Raw genomic sequence first — 21537 nt, 5'->3', positions numbered from 1 at the left:
AATTTAGTCTGTTAATTAAATGGTAAAAATACAACAATGTTCATCCTGAAAAAAAAATTCAACTTCTATGCAACAGAGTGTCCAGGGGTCTATAGGTAAAATAATCACCTTAGGTGCAAAATAAGTTACAACATGACAACAGTGAATTTGGCCTAAATGGTTTGCATAACATTTACTGTTGACATGAGAGATATTCCTATTCACATGTATCTGATATGTTCCCATATCTATGTCATATTTCCTTTGATCCACTTATTCAATCTTATCTTGAATGCTGGCAAGGGTGTGAATTTGGCAGGTTTTGATCATGTTCACTGTTATTAACCCTCTTAAGTCTGACTGCAATTTAAAAGTTTAGTACAAGCACAAAGTAACATGGAAGTCCTGAAGTTGCAGTCTGCCATCCCTTTGCCAGAGGCTGTGTTGTAGGCATCCAGGACAGTTGCCCCAGAACCATCTGATTTGGAAAGAACTCAGTTTTTCCTATTCTCATGTTTTAGAAAAAGAATAATTACACTTATCTCCTCCATCCCACTTTCGTTCTTCAAGAACAATTTAGCCAGTGCTGCTGCTTCACTGTTACAATCATTAAACCTTGTTGAATGAGATGTAATTGGATTTTTAGCTGTGATCTAAGCGACCATTTTTTCATAATTAAAATGCATTGAAAAATATATTTCAACTTCTACATTATTCCAACACATATTTTCAAGTAGTTAACTTCTGATATTCTTTTTAAAAAATGATTTATTGTGCTTTTAATTACCTAATTGCCTGCCAAAAATAATTCTTCATTGTGATTGGCCAGCTTGATGCTTGGCATCCCCATTAAAGAATCCTATAATCAACTGCAGAAGAAGTAAACCGCTCACCACACAGAGATCACTAGTTCTCTCGGTGAATCTGTTTTCAAGTCAGCAGTGAGTGCATTTGCTTTGCTATTGATTACAAAACTAGAATTATGGTTTCTGTCCCAGACAGAAACCCCTGTAGTTGAATTCCACATCTTTGTGGTTTCTGTGGTAACAAAGATTCTCTTGCTCACTGTTCTGAATGACCTGTATTTAACCTTATGTTCTTTATGCTTCTTTGATTGAGACCCCTTTACTAGTGGAAACCATCTCCTTCCATTTATCTTATCCAATTAGTTCTTAAAATTGCCCGATAACATCTTGTTCTCGAGTAAAGAAACCTTCTAAAGCCTTAGTATAGTTGGTCATCTTGTAGTACAGAGCTTCGGTATTGGTAGAAAAAGACATTTATGTCAAGACCTTCTACCTTATAATCATCAAAACAATTCACAAGAAATATTAAATACAAAATAACATTTATTTTGTATGAGAATTCTGATTGGTTGGCAAGTGGACTGAGATAAGTGCAAGTGTTGCCATGCAAAATGCAACAATTAACGATGACTGAGGATTAACGGCGAAGCTTTAATTAAATGGCTAAATCATTGCCCTGGGAAATAATCCAGAGAATGGGGTTATCTATTTTGTTGCATTGAAACAAGCAGTGTATGTTCACGTTTCTGCCTGCAAAGAACAGGATCCAAAGTAATATATGTAGTTACCAGCATGGACAAGTGTGCCATACAAAGCCTGAAAATCTCGTATTCCAACAGCTTGCTTGGTCTCATCCCGGCTGCATCTGCAGGGTACTCCATCATTCCTTAATCAGCTTTCCCCAAGCTCAGGAGCTGTTAACTGAACAGTGATGAACTTGGTCTTAATTTTATGTTTAAAAATATTATATATGACTTCTGTCATTGATATAGGTGTCACGTTGGGGTGACTTATATAAAAGTATTCACTGTATTTTTCATGTAAAAGTACACGTGATAATAAATATCTATTGTAAATTTTGGCTGTTCCTTACACATTCAGGATTATGTAGCAAACGTTGTCTAATTGCAGAATCAAATCTAATGTCCCACACTGTTTTACAGTTGGTAACTTGCTTGATACGAATATCCAAAGGGGAGCTATCTTACCGGTTTTTAGGACATCCAGCCCTCACATGCAACTGGCACTGAAATTCATATACCAATTACTCAATGTGTGATACTTTTGGCCTGTTCATGGTTTTGCTCAATATATGGAGAAATAATTGACCTTATGGTATTATTGTTATTAATCTAGAGATCCAAGTAACATTCTGGGGACCTGGGTTCAAATCTCACTGCTGCAATTGAATCAGAATTCAAAATGTCTGGAATTAAGAATCTAATGATGTTCGTGTAATCATTCAATTGTTGGGAAAAACCTATCTCCTTCACTAAGGAAATCTTCCATTATTATCTGGTTTGGCCTTCATGACACTGCAGACCCACAACAATATGTCTGACTTTTACCTGCCCTCTGGAACAATTATGGATGGACAATAATTGCTGGACCACCCAGCGATCCCACATCCTGTGAATGAATGAAAAAAAAATCTCATGCGGGTAACCATTATTCTACTGGATGGCTTTTATGCCCCTAGTTCAGTATAGGCTTTCAGGGTGAACAAAGAACAGTATGGGCTGCCCAAGGCACACAATCTTGAAAAACTGGGAAAAACCACACATTGCACCTTTTTCAAAACAAATGCATAATTGAGACAACCAATGTCTGTTCCATCTGTTATGGGCTAGGCCCGACCACTCAAAACATTCTTAAACAGGAAGCCCAGACCATAACTTTACAATGTGTAAGTGTACAGTGAAAATTACCAGGAGTGAGGTAGCTAGGTTGACTATCAGGTTTTAAAACAGACAAAAGTTTATTCACAAGATTACACAAAGAACAGAATAAAGATCCCTTATAGAACTCATTCTATCCAAACTAGACTTAATTATGCTGTTCCGAATACACACAACAGTCCCCATAAGCAAACCCCCTTAGAAACAAATACAAATTATTGAACAGATGATTACAGTTTGGAGTTAGAAGGGCAGAGAGACAGAGAGATTGTTTCTGCACGGCTCACTGTTGAACTCCCAATCAGTTCTGGACTGAACAAAACTGCTCAGTTAGAGAGCTGACCACTCCCCTTACATTCTACAGGTCACTTCTAAAACATGACCACTTTGGGCTGAAGTCTCATCTGTTTACATATAAACAAAAAGCCTCTCAAAACCCTTTTCGTTTCTGTACCAGTCTGATCGGACCCCAGCCTGGTTTATTACACCTCTGAAATAAATCAAGGACGGAGTCTCCTTGTGCCAAGGAACAGCTTTTAGAATAAAAGCTTTGTGACACATCCCTATGGCAATGCCTTAGCTAATCAGAATGTACCTACCTATGCATTTCAGTATCTATAATGGCCCAACAAATCAGTACTCTCTTCTGATAAAAAACAGTGTCCCTTTTCTCAAGTCTGTTTCATGTGCCTTAATTCTGATGAGTGCAAGACAAAAGCCTCAATATCTTGTTTTCTTTTGGTGAAGTTCAAAAATAGTTTTAAAAAAACTGTTAGTCACATTGAGTGAAATCAGAAAAACTTCTTTTCATGAATCTGTATAATAATTTCAGGAGGTTGTTGAAGACTTGGCTGCAGACATCATGTCCAAACTACCTGATGACTTTAATTTGGAAGACGTGATGGTAAAATATCCGGTAGTGTACGAGGAGTCGATGAATACAGTCCTCAGACAAGAACTTATCAGATTCAACAGGTGTGCAACAAAATGTGTTTTCTGTATAACAAAATACATTCAGGAGAGTTTCAATCTGAAATTTAATGCAGTATTAATTAAAGGTTGAAATCAAGGTGCAGCCATTCCTTATGAGTAAAGAATCCTCACCAACCCAAACAACCTTTTAGAGGTTCTACGGTAATCAGAGCGATTTGATTCACATTTATCCTTTATATGCACTCCACAATACAAACATATAGAAATAATCTGAGTAAATGTTAAAGTTATCAGTTCAAAAATTACAGATGAGCTGTTCAGAACATAGGCTAATTGTGGAATTTTAAGGCAATGGGAAATCACACTAGGGAATTAATTCATCAGTAACAGCAGTGGTCATTATAAATATTAGATGCTGATTTGTTTTCTGAATGTAGAGTTCAAAAATCAGAGAAATTTACATTTGTCAGAGTGGTTAGCCCTGGCCAACCAGTCACTTGCACGTAAGTGATTTTATAGGAAATAGAGGGGACATGTTCTAGAACAAATAAGGCTGTGAACATCCTGGTGAGATCTACAGGAGCAGTCATAACCCTCTTGGCTCAACATAGAAGCTTTTGAGATTGTTAACTTTCATTATAGATAATGGCATTTTCCTCAATGGTGGTGGTTAGGAGCTTTTAATTAGGCAAGAGAAAAGGATCCCTCTACCTTGTCACTTCCATCCAGATTAAGTCAATGGTGGAAAGTATCATGGATGGCCTCCCTGTCCTGTTGCTAATTAACGTCCATTTTAATGTCTGATGCCACTGTCGTTTGATTTACCCAAAAGCAGGACTGACAGCTGGTTTGCAGAGAAAATAAACGAACCCAAACAAATTTGCTTGCGTACTTCTGGGAGAGGGGAAGGGCACTCTCTTCATGACTGAAAGATGTGATATTGGCAAGTGGGATGTGGTTTGCCAAGACCAACACATCCATGTTGCTGCTGACTTCCTGCCTATAAATCCCACCTTGATGTCTCCTTCGTATGGCCTGGGTAGTCGAGGATCTTGGAGCATTGGGTGGATATTGTAAAAGCAGCAATCATGGCTTCCATTGCCAATCAAAAAGTATCTAGCCTTTGGCCAGTGGTTTACAGTCAGCTGGACTTCAATCTCTGGTGTTTTCAGTTAAATGCATCAGTGGCATGTGATAGACCTTCCCAAAGACAAGACACAGCTTGTGTTTCCCAGCTAGCAGGTGGAACTGCTCCACACCACCCCCCATCTTCATACAGGAATATAATTAACATGGATGCAAATATCTCTGACTTGCGTGCTATTTGAATTTATCTATAACCAATGTACTCTTAAGAGGTTTTAACTGTGCTGATTGAGGGGAGTAACTTCAAGGATATTACGCTACGGTTGGCAGAGGCAATACTGACTTTGAAAGATGATTTTTCTTCTGTTATCTTGAGGAATACTGTTCCTCAGGTACCAAGGAAAGTGAGAAGGTCCGTTACACCATCCTCTTCAATTTGTCCAAATATTTCCCGAGAATGGTGATGAGATGCAGCATCTGAAATGGATGTAAAGAAATTTGGAAAATTTTAAGAACGGATTCTGTTATGAATTGTTTAATGAGAATACACCAAATTTTTAATGACATTTATGAAAACATTCTACATACTACTATAATTTCTCTTTCAGACTCACTCAAGTTGTACGCAGCAGTCTCATAAACATACGGAAGGCCATTAAGGGACTTGTGGTAATGTCTGCTGAACTCGAGAATGTGTTTGATAGCATGCTGGTGGGAAAAGTTCCATCCATGTGGGCAGCCAAATCCTACCCGTCTCTGAAACCCCTTGGCAGTTATGTGGCAGATCTTCTTGTGAGGTTACATTTTTTCCAGGTACCATATATTTATTAAACCTATAGCACAATGTCGTGAATGAGTGAAGACTTCTACCTTTATATGTTGAGTTGTAATAATTATTTTATATTGCTGGCTATCTCAAGAGAAAACACGATCATAAACATGAATTCATTACAAGTTGTCTACATGCTGGAATATTTTAAGATAAATTTATTATCTGTTGTTGGCCAAATTTGATGATTCAAATATGACTTCAACATTGCTAGAATATTGTTCTGAAGGAATCAAATGAATTGTTATCTGTGTTTCTCTTTCTAAAATGCTGCCAGATTTGGTGAGTGTCTCTAACATTTTGTTTCAGACTTCCAGTATGTGCAGTGATTTTATTTTATTCACTAGAATATAGTTATACATTGTTCCTTTGTTGTGCACAACAAATAATTTGCATAAAATACTGAATATTAATTGTAATCCCAGAATCATATTGAAAATTATGTTGCGGATATGAGATAAGACAGCAAAGAAATTACAAACCGCTTTTTATCCATTGTGCATTTTACTTGACCCTAGGAGAAAAAAGTCAAACTAGCCCATTTCAATCTGAAATATCATGAATTTCCAAAATCACTGGGAACTTTTGGCAAGAATAGAAATGGTGGGAATCTTCCTCATCAAGATTCTACTTGATTTTCTTTAGAAAGTTATTAATTACAGGTCTTTGTTTTGGTTTCTATATATTTGTTTAAATTTATTCTGATAATAAATAGTAATAATAGGAGAACTGGATTGGAATAATTGCTGGATTGAAATGCAACAAGCTGAATTAATTTGTTGCTGAAACATCCTGGATAAATGAGAGTAACTATTATTTGATGACAATTTGAGTTTTAGGAAGTGCAGTTCAGAATAAATTTTTGGTTAAACATTGATGGGTTAGATTTTCGCCATGAATTGGTTTCAAATGTTGATCAATGTGCTGAACCAGTGACATTTAAAAATAAAGGATGGAATGTTTCCATTGTGCATAAAAGAGCATGTGAATAGTAAGACATTAATTAATGGAAGTTGTTATTTGATATAAATGTCATAATACCACCAACTTATTAATGTCTTTCATAAACAGGAATGGATTAATAAAGGACCACCCAATGTATTTTGGTTATCTGGATTCTATTTTACTCAATCTTTTTTGACTGGTGTCTCTCAGAATTATGCAAGAAAATATACCATACCCATTGATCACATTGGGTTTGAATTTGAGGTAAGCATTGTTCTTGCTCTAGGCTTCTCCTTCCCTTTCCTTCTATATTTTTCCCTCAAATTATTTCTCCAAGACGGAATCCTTGCTTGAATCACTTTCTATTATAAACTTAGGTAATACATACTAATAGGATATTTGATCCTTTACAGTTTTGATCAAGTTTATATCTAATCTTCGCATCCCTCTTCAAAAAATGTTTTTTAAAGTATTCAGCAAACGTATTTTTCTTTGCATTCAAGTGTTCTTTTTCTTATGCAAGATTGTTATCCTTGGCATGTAGCCAAAATGGCTTAAGTTTTACAGAATCATATTACCTTAGACTTGTTTCTCTCACATTTTCTAGGTCATGAAAGAAGAAAATGACATGCACAAAAAGCCAAAAGATGGCGCTTATGTTAAGGGTCTGTTTTTGGAAGGTGCTCGCTGGGATAGAGAAAATATGGTCATTGGGGAGTCATTACCTAAAATTTTATTTGATTCTATGCCCATTATCTGGCTTAAACCAGGAGTGAGTGCAACATTTCTGCATCAGAATGTCTATTTCTGTCCAGTGTACAAAACTAGTGCACGCAGAGGTACCTTATCCACAACTGGCCATTCAACAAATTATGTACTTTCAATAGAGCTTTCTTCAGATAAAGCAGAACAGCATTGGATAAATCGTGGTGTGGCAGCTCTTTGCCAGTTGGATGATTAAAAGGAGAATTGATCAGGTATATTCACCTTGAAAACTGGAAAGTAGAAGTAAATATTATGTCAGAAAGCATCTTTTGTACACTGTTCATTACTCTGATATATAAAGTAATGATAATGAAATAAAATGATTTGTGTTTGACAAAAATCACGAGTCAGATGAATGAGTTACAACACCGTACTGTACAGTCCTGTCCTTTCCTTTCCCTTCTTTGGCTGGGAAGCAATCAGGCAATTATCTGGACAGCTTCAAGTTTCCCACAAGTTCTAATCCAAAAACTGAACCTAACCAGAGAGCAGTTAATGAATCAGAGGTCAGCAGATTTTCATCATGGCAGCAACTGCTACAGTCACACTTGAAGCCTTCAGCTTCTAACAGCATTGTGGGGACTTTGATGCTTGGACTTCAACATTAAGATCCGCTGTCTCACAGGCTACCAGGGACATGAATAAATGCTGGCATTGCCAATGGTGCTCATGCCCTAAGAATGAATAAAATTGAAGCACTGAGGGGAAATAAAAGTCAAAGTACTACAACCTAGTGATAACACTGATTTTTGAGGATGTATTGCACAAAATATGGAGCCTCAAGGAAACTGACCCAAAAGTAATATTGCAAATCCTCAGTAACAGATTTGCTTCTCCACTGCACTATACTACTCACATATTAGAGGCCCAGAAGTGCTCAGGCAAAATAGTATAGCACAGGAAATTGTTCTTTGGTCAATGTATCAAAATGTTTCTTAGATATTCTTTAAACAATGTGTTTAGAGGTGTGTAAGAACATCTCTGACGAGCCTTCTAGCTCAGAGGAAGGATATTATCACTGTGCTACAAGAACCCTATATGCTTTTGCATTGAAAACTTTTCAACATTAAATAAATGTTGAAAAATTTTGTTTCAGGATTTTCTACATTCTAATAATTGTACAAACTTCCTGATTCAAAAACAGTTTGCTGGAGGCCATTTTCTTTTCAGAACAGAAATTTTACTTCCAGAAATAAAAGTACAATATAAACCACAAGCAGTAAATCATATTCACGTGATCAAAGAAAACAGTTTAAAAGTATATGATCCCAGCCACCATTACATCTCCTCGTGTGATTGTAGATAAACTGGTTTAGCAATTTTCCTCAGCCTTTCTTGCAGTTTAAATTTACGTCCCTTTTTATCAGCAAGTCCCATAGGAGGCAAATGTATCTGTAAATAATAAGAAGGTTAAAGGTATGATGTCAATCTATATCTCAATGTTGCATTGCAGTCAAATTCAAAAATACAGGCTGAACCTTCCTTATCTGACACCCTGTAATCTGGCAGCTTTAGCATGTATGGTTTGATGGACATTACTGCATCAGAGTTAGAAAGGCAGGTCAAACAGACTTTCTTTTTTAAGATGTTCAGATGTGTTGTGACATTTCTGGAACAGATGGGCCTTGAATCCAAACCTCCTGGCTCAAATAAAAGCAAACTGTGGATGCTGGAAATTTGAAACAAACAAAATTCTGGTGAAACTCAATAGAAACGCAAGTATCCACAGAGAGAGAAACAGTTAAGGCTTTGAATCCAGTAATTCATTTTTTAAAAAATTGTCAATTGGGTGGTTTGGTGGTGGGTTTAAAAAAAAAGCGGAGTTCTGTTTGTGTCCAGGGGTCCTTATAGAGCGAGCACATTGTTTCCACCAAAACTCAAAGCACAGACCGAAGTGGGCACCATGTGGGCTGGAATGCATTAACTCCACCTTCATTTTGATTTAGACCGTAGTCTCTTTTTCCTTTAATTCTTTTTGTTATTGTAAAATTGACACTGGTGGGCATTTCTTGCAATTTATTTGTTTAATTCTTGAAACGAGCAATTAATGGTAGTTCTACAAAGAAAAGGATCTGAGTTCTGAAGAATTAGGTACGGCTCAATGTTTGTCTTAGGCTCACAAGACAGCAAGTTCAAAATTTGAGTATGTAATCATGGCTGCACGTTAGTAGACACAGCAGTACTAAGGGTCTACCATGCTGTCACAGCGTTGACAGACATTTCACGGAGGCATCCTTAAGCTGTACGCGAAGGCATGTTCAGAAAGCCTAGATAACATTTCTGAACAAGTTGATTAAAATCATCTACATGAGTTTATTTGACATTAAAACTAAGTCCATAAGGAGACCTATGGATATAAATCTGCACTCTACAAGATCTTGAGATGTTTTCTTCTATCCCCACTTCAATCCATTTGACATCATCAGACTGAATGGAGCTGAAGACACAGTCTCAAAATTCACCCTTTTAGAACTATTAAAGAAAAGAGAAAGCTGAACACTTAAGGGCTCTTGTGGTAAGGGCTCATTGGTTACATTCTTGTGAACCAGAATAAGGGTTCAAGGCCTGCCTACTCTGGACAGATGTCATAACATCACTAAATAGGTTCATTATATTTTTAAAAACATTTTTCAAAATTTAAAAGTAAGCTGAGTTTTGTTAATTGGATAATTGGTGGCTGCATTTCTGAAATGTAAAAAGAGCTGAGTTGTTCCCCCAGTGGGATGTTTATGAACAGAGAAAGGATTGTATCATATACTAATCATTTACAATAAAACTACTTTATTTGTTTTTTGTTTGCTGCATAATTCATTGTCTGGTATTGGTGTGTAAAACATGCTTGTCTCATTCCCAATTTTGAAGCTCATTTTAAAAAGTCACCACTTATTAACAAGTGGTTTAGTGCAAGAGAATCGTTACGAGACACTAATGAAGTGTAGTCTCAGCAAAAGGAGACAGGCCAGGACCCTCAATCTCCTGTAGTCCACAGGCCTGATTCTGAGGCAGTCCAATTTCAAAGATACAACTAATTTTATTTTTCCTCACCTTGTAGTCTTTTGTTTCCAGGCTGTAATTTCAAATCAGCACATGTGCTTAAGAATTAATGGTATTTTCAGTGTTTCCAAGAAATATTACTCAACAGGAGCAAGTCAGAAAATTGGGCCTACCGTGTTATAGCCCAACTCTGACCACTCCTCTGACAAAACAGTTTTCTTCCTGGTAGCATTAGACCACCAAATTTACGAGTAAAAAGTGAGGTCTGCAGATGCTGGAGATCAGAGCTGAAAATGTGTTGCTGGTTAAAGCACAGCAGGTCAGGCAGCATCCAAGGAACAGGAAATTTGACATTTCGGGCCGGAGCCCTTTTTCCTGATGAAGGGCTCCGGCCCGAAATGTCAAATTTCCTGTTCCTTGGATGCTGCCTGACCTGCTGTGCTTTAACCAGCAACATTTTCAGCAGCGACCACCAAATTTAACCAATAACACATTTTAATTTTTATAACTCCATTCAACCTTAGTTTTATTAAAAAAAGGTTTTATTTTAAATAAGCACTTATTCATTACACTGGTCTGAACGTGAAGAGCTAGCTGATAATTCGGTATCTGATTACACTTCTTTTGCTAATTTTTGCAGCCATTGTAAATACTTAAAGCAAAAGATTTTCCACATAACAGTATTCTGTATAACATCAAACCCAATCACCCAAGTTCCTCTGCTGGAAACTTAATCTATTATAAGGGGAGGTGGTGGCACAGCAGAAATGTCATTGGAGAGAGAGTCTAATACATTAAAGAAATAGGTTTGAATCCGACCATGGCACAATTAAATTAATAAATATGGAATTAAAAGCAACAATGAAACCATTGTTGATTACTGGAGAAATCCATCTGATGCACTAATATCCTCTATGGTACAAAATCAATTTTCCTTAACAGATCTGGCTTCAGATCCATAGCAATTTGGTTGTCTTTGAGGTTAAAGACCTAGCCATGCAGTTTTATCATACACTACAAAATCTAAGAGAAGGGATGAAACTGAATGAACGTCACCCCAACATCAATTTAGACATCGGAAACAGCAGCAAAGTAAACCACATTTACCCTGTAAAGTCCTTCCTATGAAATTGGGAAAAGGTGTCAAGCAACAGCCTGACAATGTCATAGTCATGGAATCAAACCTTACAATCAATAATGAACATCCCCACTTCTGATCGTATGATGAGTGGAAACTAATTGATAGATTAGTTGAACATGATTGGGCCTAGGCCATTACTCTTAGGAATTTCTGTAGAGAGGTCTTGAGACTGAGACAATTAATCTTTTATGTTAAATATCTTCCTTTCTGCGGTATAACTCAAAATCGGAGAGTTTTCTCCATAACTCCCATTGACTTGAATTTTGCTACAGCTCCTTGATGCTACAAGCAGTCAAATATAGCCTAGATGTCAAGGATGATCAGTCACCTCTAAAGCTCAGCTGTTAATTTATTGAGCAAAGAAATTTTAGAACTTGTTTCAATGTAAAGGTGGTAACTTACTGGTCTGGGATATGGAATTCTGTAATGTAGTCCTGCAAAAGAAATTAAGGTAATTCAAAAACAAACACTAGACCCTGTAAGTTACTTGTGTAAGAAATTACAAGTATTGATAAATTCTTAAGGTGATTCTTACCCATTTCTATCCTTGTTTGACATTCCTGTATGCAGATTTTAATTGCTTCTGTATCTGTTAACTAGAAAAGAAGTCTAATAACATTGCAGGTAATTAAAAAAACAAAACATTACAAACAAGTAACAATTGAAAATACATAGAAATACAGTATTCATGGAGTGAAAAAAAGACAGCGGTGTGTGTCTGATGACAGATCATCAACTTGAAGTGTTAATTGTTTTGGTCTCCAGATTCTGCCAGACCTGTTTTTATTTCAGATTTCTAGCACCTGTAGTGTTTGCCTTTGAGTAAACATTAAGCTACCACTACTTACAATTCAAACTTTAAATATTGTAATGCACTCACTTCAGGCTTAAGGAACTGCTGATCATCAGGTACAGAGCAGACAACACATAAGTGTAGAAATTTTGATTCAGAGATCATCCAGCACAAAGATTAATGAAATGTATTACTCCTGTAGTGTGGCCTCGCTATTGATTAGGAATTAAATGAATAGTCACATCATTTTTACCAAATGGAAATAGCTCTAACCAAAGCACAAGACAATCATTATGACTGTGCTAGTAGTGTGCAGTTTCCTTGTCCTCTAAACTTTTGACATTTTCTTTCCCAGATCCTCCCTTTCACTACTGATTTAATCAAAACTTCTGCTTCCATATTCCTAAAAGCTGCTTCTTTGGCTCTATCTATTTTTGTAGAGTCACCTTTCAGTGAAGTGCCTTGGACTGTATTTCTGTGCTACAGAGAATATATAAATGCCCATTAAAGTAAAAATTAGAATTCATATCACATTAGACTTCAATATCCATACCATTCAAGGTCAGGAGCTTGGTAAAAACTCAAAACAGGGTAGAGAAAAAAAAGATTTAAGGCTCTTGCTCTTATCTATTTATCTTCTGCTAGTAGACATCTGAAAGCATGGGTGAACAGCATGCCTACATTATTAAGGCTGAATTGTGGCCACATGTTAATAGCAGCATTTTGTGCATGATTGTCAAAAATTCTTAATACTGAATCTATTTCCTGTGAATAGAATGTGCAGTTTGTATTGTCAGTAGATTAGATAATTCTGCTTCATCATTAAGCAACCATACAATAGGGAAGATGGTATTGTGAGAGCAGATGCAAAAAAGAAATGGAGAACAGAACAGGAATCATTCTGCAGGCTTGGAGAGAAGGTAGCATAATCCAGGTGTTTGCAGAAGTCATTAAGCCTGTAATGCATATCCATAGCTCATCCTGGAGAGAGAAAGAAGGTAGCTGAGGGATGAAAGTCTCAGAAATGGATAAAATTGAGATGGATTGAATTGTGAAGCATAATTAACAAATTTAGTTTGACAACTTTTATACATTAAACTATTATCAGCATTATCCAACTCGAGGAAGTGTTCAAGATTTAGAATCAAACTGTGGCTAAAGGACTACAACATCAGAGTAAGGATTAGTTTGAAATTGAGTATAGGAAATTCTCCCCAGGCTAGTAAGATATATAAACAGTAGTTCCGATGATTAGTCACTAGTCTTGAAATGTTCATTCTTGCTTTCTCCCACAGATGCTGTCAGATTAGCTAAACTTTGCCAGTGATTTCTGTTTTTACTTCAGATCTCCAGCATGGACAGTTCTTTGTTTTGAAATAATGACAGAACATGTAAAAACCCAATTTCTGGATCAGTGGTGCTGAAAGAGCACAGCAGTTCAGGCAGCATCCAACGAGCAGCGAAATCGACGTTTCGGGCAAAAGCCCTTCATCAGGAAGGGCTTTTGCCCAAAACGTTGATTTCGCTGCTCGTTGGATGCTGCCTGAACTGCTGTGCTCTTCCAGCACCACTGATCCAGAAACTGGTTTCCAGCATCTGCAGTCATTGTTTTTACCTATGTAAAAACCCAAGACAATGGACAGCAATCAATTTAGAAAGAGAGATTTTTGTTTTCAATGAGCATGTTCAGAGATGTTACTACACACTTCTGAAGCAGGTGGGACTTGAACCCAGACCTCATAGCTCAGATGTAGGGACCCCACTGCTGGTGCTACAACATTGTTCCAACTAAGCTAAATGACCAGGTTACATGAGTCACTTTAAAGTGACCTTGAGTGTCAAAATAGTAAAATAATTGCACATTTGAGCAGAAACTGGCAAAACAGTCTAGAATTAAACCTCCAGTAGGAATACTCAACCTGAGATTAATCTCTGATAGATATTTAGAAGTTGGAGGCGTGAGTGAGATAAGGAACAAAGAGAGGTCTGTGACTTGGGCGGAAGACAGAGGAGATTTAATGACGGAAGGCCTGGATTTACAGGGTCAAAGGGAATAATGATTGGACGAGAAAAGAAAAATAATTTGCTCAAAACCTATTACATTATAACTTTAATATATATATAAATGCAGTAAACATGCATGAATTAAAAGATTGAGACTTACATTTTTATTTTTTTTGAACAATGTTCTGGCTTCTGTGATGATGTAATCTTTTTCTTTCAAAGTGTCCTCTGTTTGTCCCGATAGTGACTGCCATGTTCTTGCTATTCTGAAAATTCTTCGATAAAGACCAAGCACCTCACATCTTGTTGCTAATGTCATCTGCTGAATTGAAGAGGAAATACGTAAAACTACAACAATGATTCGGAAAATTACACCGAAAGTTAAGTGCAACAGGGTGGGGGAAAGGTTATGTGAAGTACAAACAGGCACATAATCAATTACACTGAATTTGTGATAAACAGAATTCATGGGTGAAATCTGACAGAGATCCGAGTGATTTGGGCTATGTTGACACCAGCGGTTGAAATCAGGCAACAAGTGCAGAACGCCCATTTCAATATTGAGATCATCTTGTTTCATCTTTTAGGTTTGTCACAAGAGGTGTGGCAAGATTCTTTCCAGACCATGTCAAGATGCTAACTAAATGGTCATTATTGCTTGTTTAACAGCACAATAGCTTCATTAATATTTAGACTCCCAGCTTATCAAGCTCACCCAACAAAGCCAAATTTTGAGAAATTCTGACAAAGAATCCAGAGCTAGCACCTGGTGAATTCAAGTCACCACTTGCTTGAAACAACCTCAGTGTTGGAAATTGGGCACCAACAACTTGGGTACTATCCACACACAGCGATATTCATGGTCATTGGCACCCGACGTGTACTAGCCTAAAAAAAACCTTCAAGACACATCTCCAATTCATTTGCAGAGGTTTTCCTGCACTTCAATGCTGTATCATGACCTGCATCGCAACTATCTTTGTAATCACGGACCAGACCATGCTGCATCTCTGGACTTTTCACTTGCTGTCATAGAGGTCATACACTGAGCCCACCGGGATGCTCATGACATCCCTACCTTCCCTTGTGTTTTTGCATTTTTCCCCTTCAACCAAAGATACAAGGCTCACATTACTGTTGCCTTACAACTTAGACTTAGACAAAAGAACTAAGATTTAGCTCTAACTCTTTTTTTCAAACCAGAAATTGAACTACTCTCAAACAAGCATACAAAGTTAAAACATTTCTTTGCATGTATTTGTGGCATCTGGTGAACCACCAATTCCAATCAAATTTCTTGAGTCAGTTTGATGGCTTGAAGGTGTCTAACTTCCTCTCGATCATAGGCCTCAGGTAATCGCAAGGTGGAGGAAAGAGGACAAGCCTGACAGAGTAAGTGCCTACAGTGGTGCTGCAAAACTGGAGAAAAATGTTACTGGATTACTTCACCGAATGATGACATTTAAATTCTGGGTAGTCAGCAAAGGATAGTGCCCTGATTTGGAAACATGACTATACTGGTCAGGAGGAAAAGCATTTAATAGTTACCATAGTATGAAATGTTAAGATTTGTTGTGCTAATATTGGATTTCACACATAACAGACAATATCCAAAAAAAAACAAACTTTGGGATAAATAATTTGCTGCAGAAAAAACATCTATGACTTTGAAAAATTGCAGTGTATGTCCATAATCTGTGCTGACTGCTTGTGCAGATACTGCTTATGCACAAACCCAAACTCACTGGAACTCTACTGTCCTTACACTAGGTAAACTACCTACCAACTGGTGTACTCACTAACTTACCCCTTTACCCAGCACAAGATAAATTTTAATTGTCGAGTTCAAATCTCTCTTTTATAGCACAGTAATTTCCTCCAGCCTTGAATAATTGCATGCCTTCAAGTGCCTTTGCCCCACTGTTCAAAGTCATGACTTCAATTGTCAATGTTGCAGTTCTGGAATTTCCAAACTTCCCCTCTCTCTCCCCTCCTTGGAGGTGGTTCTTAATATCTATCTCAATCAAGCTTTTGATTATCTGACCTGTCTCCTTCTTTGACACTTATCAACATTTATCTGATTAGACTGCTGTGAAGCCAAGGTTACAGGCAGTACAGTATACAAATGCAAGTCATTGAATTAGATAGCAGAGATGAAGATTCACTGCAGAGGAGAAATATTCAGAAGAATACACTGAGACTAGCTCAACTTGTCTAGATTTTGTCACCCTTGAAAGGAAGATATTTATACCAGCATTTATCTGTGGAGCAATATATCGGGGAGGGGGAGGTAAAAGGGGGGGGGTGGGAAGAAAGGGGGGGGGTGGGAAGAAAGGGGGGGGTGGGAAGAAAGGGGGGGGTGGGAAGAAAGGGGGGGGTGGGAAGAAAGGGGGGGGTGGGAAGAAAGGGGGGGGTGGGAAGAAAGGGGGGGGTGGGAAGAAAGGGGGGGAAGAAAGGGGGGGGTGCGGGGGTGGGAAGAAAGGGGGGGGTGCGGGGGTGGGAAGAAAGGGGGGGGTGCGGGGGTGGGAAGAAAGGGGGGGGTGCGGGGGTGGGAAGAAAGGGGGGGTGCGGGGGTGGGAAGAAAGGGGGGGGTGCGGGGGTGGGAAGAAAGGGGGGGGTGCGGGGGTGGGAAGAAAGGGGGGGGTGCGGGGGTGGGAAGAAAGGGGGGGGTGCGGGGGTGGGAAGAAAGGGGGGGGTGCGGGGGTGGGAAGAAAGGGGGGGGTGCGGGGGTGGGAAGAAAGGGGGGGGTGCGGGGGTGGGAAGAAAGGGGGGGTGCGGGGGTGGGAAGAAAGGGGGGGTGCGGGGGGGGAAGAAAGGGGGGGTGCGGGGGGGGAAGAAAGGGGGGGGTGCGGGGGGGGGAAGAAAGGGGGGGTGCGGGGGGGGAAGAAAGGGGGGGTGCGGGGGGGGGAAGAAAGGGGGAGTGCGGGGGCAGGGGTGGGGGAAGAAAGGTGGGAGTGCGGGGGTGGGGGAAGAAAGGGGGGGTGCGGGGGGGGAAGAAAGGGGGGGGTGCGGGGGTGGGGGAAGAAAGGGGGGGTGCGGGGGTGGGGGAAGAAAGGGGGGGGTGCGGGGGTGGGAAGAAAGGGGGGAGTGCGGGGGTGGGAAGACAGGGGGGGGTGCGGGGGGGGAAGAAAGGGGGGGGTGCGGGGGTGGGAAGACAGGGGGGGGTGCGGGGGGGGAAGAAAGGGGGGGGTGCGGGGGTGGGGGAAGAAAGGGGGGGTGCGGGGGTGGGGGAAGAAAGGGGGGGGTGCGGGGGTGGGAAGACAGGGGGGGTGCGGGGGGGGAAGAAAGGGGGGGGTGCGGGGGCAGGGGTGGGGGAAGAAAGGGGGGGTGCGGGGGTGGAAGAAAGGGGGGGTGCGGGGGTGGGGGAAGAAAGGGGGGAGTGCGGGGGTGGGGGAAGAAAGGGGGGAGTGCGGGGGTGGGGGAAGAAAGGGGGGGTGCGGGAAGAAAGGGGGGAGTGTGGGTAACCCTCACCTTTTTCCGATGAAGCATCCGCCCGCAGTTCACTCTCCTGTCGGACACACCGACCACTCCCGCTCGTCGTCTTCCTGATTTTGCGATTTTTAAAACAGAATTAAAGACGTGGAGTATTTCCAAACTGCCCGTCGGGCGGAGACCGAGTCACCCGCCAGGAAATAAACAAAAATGTTACATTCGGTTCTGGGACTCGGCCATTACCACAGGACGACAGGGATAGATAAAAGAGCGGAATATACCTGACATTAGACAGAGGGAGGAGTAGGCGGCAGTGTCACTACCGTGAGGCGGCAACGAGGAAGCCCAACGGAAAACCGCCCTGTACGAGCACTGCGCATGCGGCTCACCCTCCCCGCGACCGGACGATCTGCGCTTGCGCACCTCCTTCCTTCCCACGAAGGGCGCGCTCCACATCCTCTTCATTTTCCACACACACAACCGGCCAGGATCCCGGACCTTATCAATTTGCGCACGCGCATTTCTCTCATCTCCGCCCAGCTGCGATGGGGGGAGGATGAGGAAAGCCATGGGGACGCGCATTTCTCTCAACTCCGCCCACCAGTGGAGGGGCGGTGACTGCCATGCGCACGAGCATTTCTCTCAACTCCGCCCAGCCATGGGGGGGCGGGGACTGCCATGGGCACGAGCATTTCTCTCAACTCCGCCCAGCCATGGGGGGGCGGGGACTGCCATGGGCACGCGCATTTCTCTCAATTCCCGCCTGGGCGGATGGCTACGGGAATGGGTCTGCCACGCGCATGCGGATCACTGGCGGCTTCGAGCCGATCGCTCTGAACACTTGCCCACGCGGCTCCGGCACCTTCTGCGCACGCGCACATTCCCCTCCCCCCCCCCGCCCACCTCCTCGCGGCGGGGCTGGGCCTCGGCGTCACCTGCGTCATGGCGTCACTGTTGTCCGACCGCAAGGTTTGATGAGGTAATGCGCAGACGGAAAGCTGGCTGCCCGGCGCAGTAGGAAGTGATGAGGGGAAGTTTCTGTCTCCTTAGATTATCCGCGGAACGGTGGCCGTTTCTCCGCCCGTGCCCTTCGCGAAAAGCCGAGCGTTAGTGTCCCGTCCCGGGCGGCTATGCCTCTGGAAGGATCGGGTTGCCCGGCCGTGATGATGTGGTGAGAAGGCCCGGCGCCTCTCCTCGCTCCGAGGCCAAGGGAAGCCCGTTGTTGTTTCGGTGCCTGCGCGCCAGCCTCCCGACTCCTCACCCTGAGCTATCGCTCCAACAGCCGCCTGCTTTTTGTTTTTAAAAACCCGCTCTCCCGGCAAGCAGGACGATGGCCTGATCACGATTCGTGTTGTTTGTAAGTTTCTGCCTTTTCACCACTGACCTGGATTTTAACACAAAATGAGGGGGGGCTTTTTGTTTTGGTGAAGCAATTGATCTGGATCAAACAATATCTCCTCCCGCACGTGGCACTTTCTACCTTTTTTTTTATTTGATAGGTAACTTTCCCCCCCCCCCCCCCCCTGTTCTGGGTGTTTGAAATCTGGGGCTGCCTGCTTAAAAACGAGCGACGGCCTTAAATCCGTGGGATGAGACGTTCCTTCCCATGGGGGAGAAATGTTGGCAGGTCTGCACAGAAATAGACACGTTTCTAAGCGATGATTCCTCAGTGAAAATTCAGAAGGAGAAGGACTTCAGGATAGAGTGTTGACAGGGTTGCGATTCATGTCGGTAATCAATTATATAGGCATCAGCAATGGTCCTGCACGCAAGCACCGTGTTCTAAAATGAAGATGTAGTTTGAATGGGGGGGGGGTTATCGAGCGGATTGTTTTAACTTGTCTGTTACCTTTCCTGCAGATGAGAATTTCACTCTTCTGGGATTGCCCTATCAGTTTCTGTTCTCGATCTTTTGCGTGTAGCATGTCACTGCTGAAATTTAGGTTTCAGATTAAAGGATAGTGACAATCTGATTTCAGGTGCTCCTTTTTATATAGTTAAAAATCACACAACACTAGGTTATAGTCCAACAGGTTTAACTGGAAGCACACTAGCTTTCGGAGCTTCCAATTAAACTTGTTGGACTATAACCTGGTGTTGTGATTTTTAACTTTGTACATCCCAGTCCAACACCGGCATCACCAAATCCTTTTATATATGTATTGCTAAAGACTGTTTTCCTTCTAAAGGCACAACTTATTTCCACAACTTTAACAATCTTTGAATGCATTTTTACAGTCAACATGTTATTTTTGGTGGGCAGTCATTTTGAAATTCAGCAAATAATTTGCATACAGCAAGGTCCAACAACAAAAATGCATTAGTAATTAGAGAATTTGTTATAGGAATGTTCATAGAGGGATAGATATTAGTCTGAATGCAAGGTGAGATCCCAATCTCTTAGTCATAGAGATTTTACAGCATTCAGAGTTCTGTTGTGTCCACACCAGTCATCAAACATGCATCTGTTTTAATCTGATTTTTCAACATTTAGCCTGTGGTGTTGTATGTTATTGAGTTTCAACTGTTCATCTATATAGTTCTTAAAATGACTTGAGAGTTCTGGTCTCTGCTACCTTTAGACATTAGTTCCAGATACTTACAACCCTCTGAGTGAAAAAGAAAATCCCAAATCCACTCTGAGCTTCCTGCTCCTAACCTTGAAACTGTGCTCCCTGGTTATTGACCCCTCTACTAAGGAGAAAGGTTTCTCTATATCCATGCCCCTCAGAACATTGTACCACCTCAATCAAATTCCCCTCCACTTCTCTGCTCAGAGGAGGACAACCCTAGCTGAAGTGGCCTCTCTTTATAGCTGAGTTGCTCCAGCTGTGGCATATTTGGATTTCTAAAGGCCGTTAGTAAGATGTCATAAAATGTGCTGCACAAGGTATAAGCTCTTGACCTGCTGAGTTTCTATGATTTCTAAAAAATTTTCAGGTCTCCAATTTCTGCAGTACTTTGTATTTATTATAAAGGCTCTTGGGTTTGGACTAATACTTTAGAATTGGTAAAGGTTGATTAAAAGGCAGAAACCAGAGTAGCAGTTAATAGGTTTTTAAAAAATCCAAAACAACTATGGATGCTGGAAATCAGAAACAAAAACAAATTGCTGGAAAACTCATGTCTGGCAGCCTCTGTTGAGAGAAAGCAGAGTCAACATTTCAAGTCCAGTGATCCTTCTTCAGAACTGAAAAGTTGGGACAATTTTGGAATGGAGGGGAGGAATAACTGATAAGTGGAGATGGAGTGGTTGGGTGGGGAGAGAGTGAAAACAGCAATTGGGCTGACAAAGGATTGGGTAATGGTCAGCCTGGGAGAATTAATAGCTACTAATGGGGACCATTAGCTGACACTGGGTTGGTTTTGGTAGCAGTCTGTGTGATGACAAGGATTGGTTTGTGGGGGTTGGGGTAAGGACATAGGAAAAGGTGCTCAATTATTGAAAAATATCGAGTCCTGAAGGTTAAGGTTAGGTTTCAGTTTGGCAAGTAGTAACTAGAGAAGTCTGGAATTTCTGAGATCCCATTATTTATCATGGTTGAAGGTGCTGAGTGTAACCTCATCAGTTTTGTTGATGATGAGCTAAATCTGAAAGTCTGCCAGGAAGAGGATATAACGTACAAAGGCATTTTATATTGAATAGGCAAGGAGGTGGCAAATACTGAAGTAAATGACTTCACTTCCTATCATTTAATTGTAAGAAAAATAGATCAATACTTTTCAGTTAGAACCTACTAAGAGATGACTTCCCAAGGAATGTGGGTGTGCCTGTACAGCTAATACGGAAAGTTAACATACTGGTAAAGCAAGAAACTAGAAATTTTTTTTGGCACAGCAATTGCTACATAGAAACTAGGAGCAGATAGGCCATTCAGCTCTTTGAGCCTGCCCCACCGTTCAACACAGTCTGTTTCCACTTTCTCCCCCCA

At 40.9% G+C, this 21537-nt stretch overlaps 3 protein-coding genes across 9 annotated transcripts in view; 2 read left to right on the top strand and 1 right to left on the bottom strand.

Annotated features, from left to right (window-relative positions):
• The window catches only part of dnah3 (dynein axonemal heavy chain 3), a 187519-nt gene extending 180021 nt beyond the window's left edge, over positions 1-7498 (top strand). Inside the window, exons 57-60 of the mRNA XM_060840939.1 lie at positions 3516-3658; positions 5311-5515; positions 6603-6740; positions 7084-7498. Coding sequence (XP_060696922.1) covers positions 3516-3658; positions 5311-5515; positions 6603-6740; positions 7084-7437 — 840 coding nt within the window. The 3' untranslated portion in view covers positions 7438-7498. The remainder of the gene's footprint in view (positions 1-3515; positions 3659-5310; positions 5516-6602; positions 6741-7083) is intronic.
• On the bottom strand, positions 1362-18018 carry lyrm1 (LYR motif containing 1). 7 transcript variants are annotated; one of them, XM_060840455.1, is made up of 9 exons: positions 17887-18018; positions 17645-17718; positions 14334-14495; positions 11912-11972; positions 11779-11810; positions 8524-8633; positions 7320-7471; positions 5046-5179; positions 1362-1706 (listed from the first exon to the last, which is right to left on the bottom strand). In XM_060840455.1, exons 1-7 carry the CDS (start codon positions 17891-17893, stop codon positions 7450-7452), a joined length of 468 nt encoding a protein of 155 aa, XP_060696438.1. In that variant the 5' UTR covers positions 17894-18018; the 3' UTR covers positions 1362-1706; positions 5046-5179; positions 7320-7449. The 7 variants fall into 7 exon arrangements, with proteins under 7 accessions (XP_060696438.1, XP_060696437.1, XP_060696436.1 ...); XM_060840454.1 differs by lacking the exon at positions 1362-1706 and adding an exon at positions 2774-3713; XM_060840453.1 differs by lacking the exon at positions 1362-1706 and having other exon boundaries at positions 2774-5179.
• A 557-nt stretch (positions 18019-18575) lies between these two features.
• dcun1d3 (defective in cullin neddylation 1 domain containing 3) overlaps positions 18576-21537 on the top strand; it is a 42174-nt gene continuing 39212 nt past the window's right edge. The window contains exon 1 of the mRNA XM_060840452.1: positions 18576-18962. The gene's annotated coding sequence lies outside the window, so the exon portion shown is untranslated. The remainder of the gene's footprint in view (positions 18963-21537) is intronic.

Source organism: Hemiscyllium ocellatum, chromosome 20 (genome assembly GCF_020745735.1).
Source record: "Hemiscyllium ocellatum isolate sHemOce1 chromosome 20, sHemOce1.pat.X.cur, whole genome shotgun sequence".
Taxonomy (NCBI): Eukaryota; Metazoa; Chordata; class Chondrichthyes; order Orectolobiformes; family Hemiscylliidae; genus Hemiscyllium; species Hemiscyllium ocellatum.
Note: the sequence above shows the minus strand (reverse complement) of the source record. Positions and strands in the feature narration are given on the sequence as shown.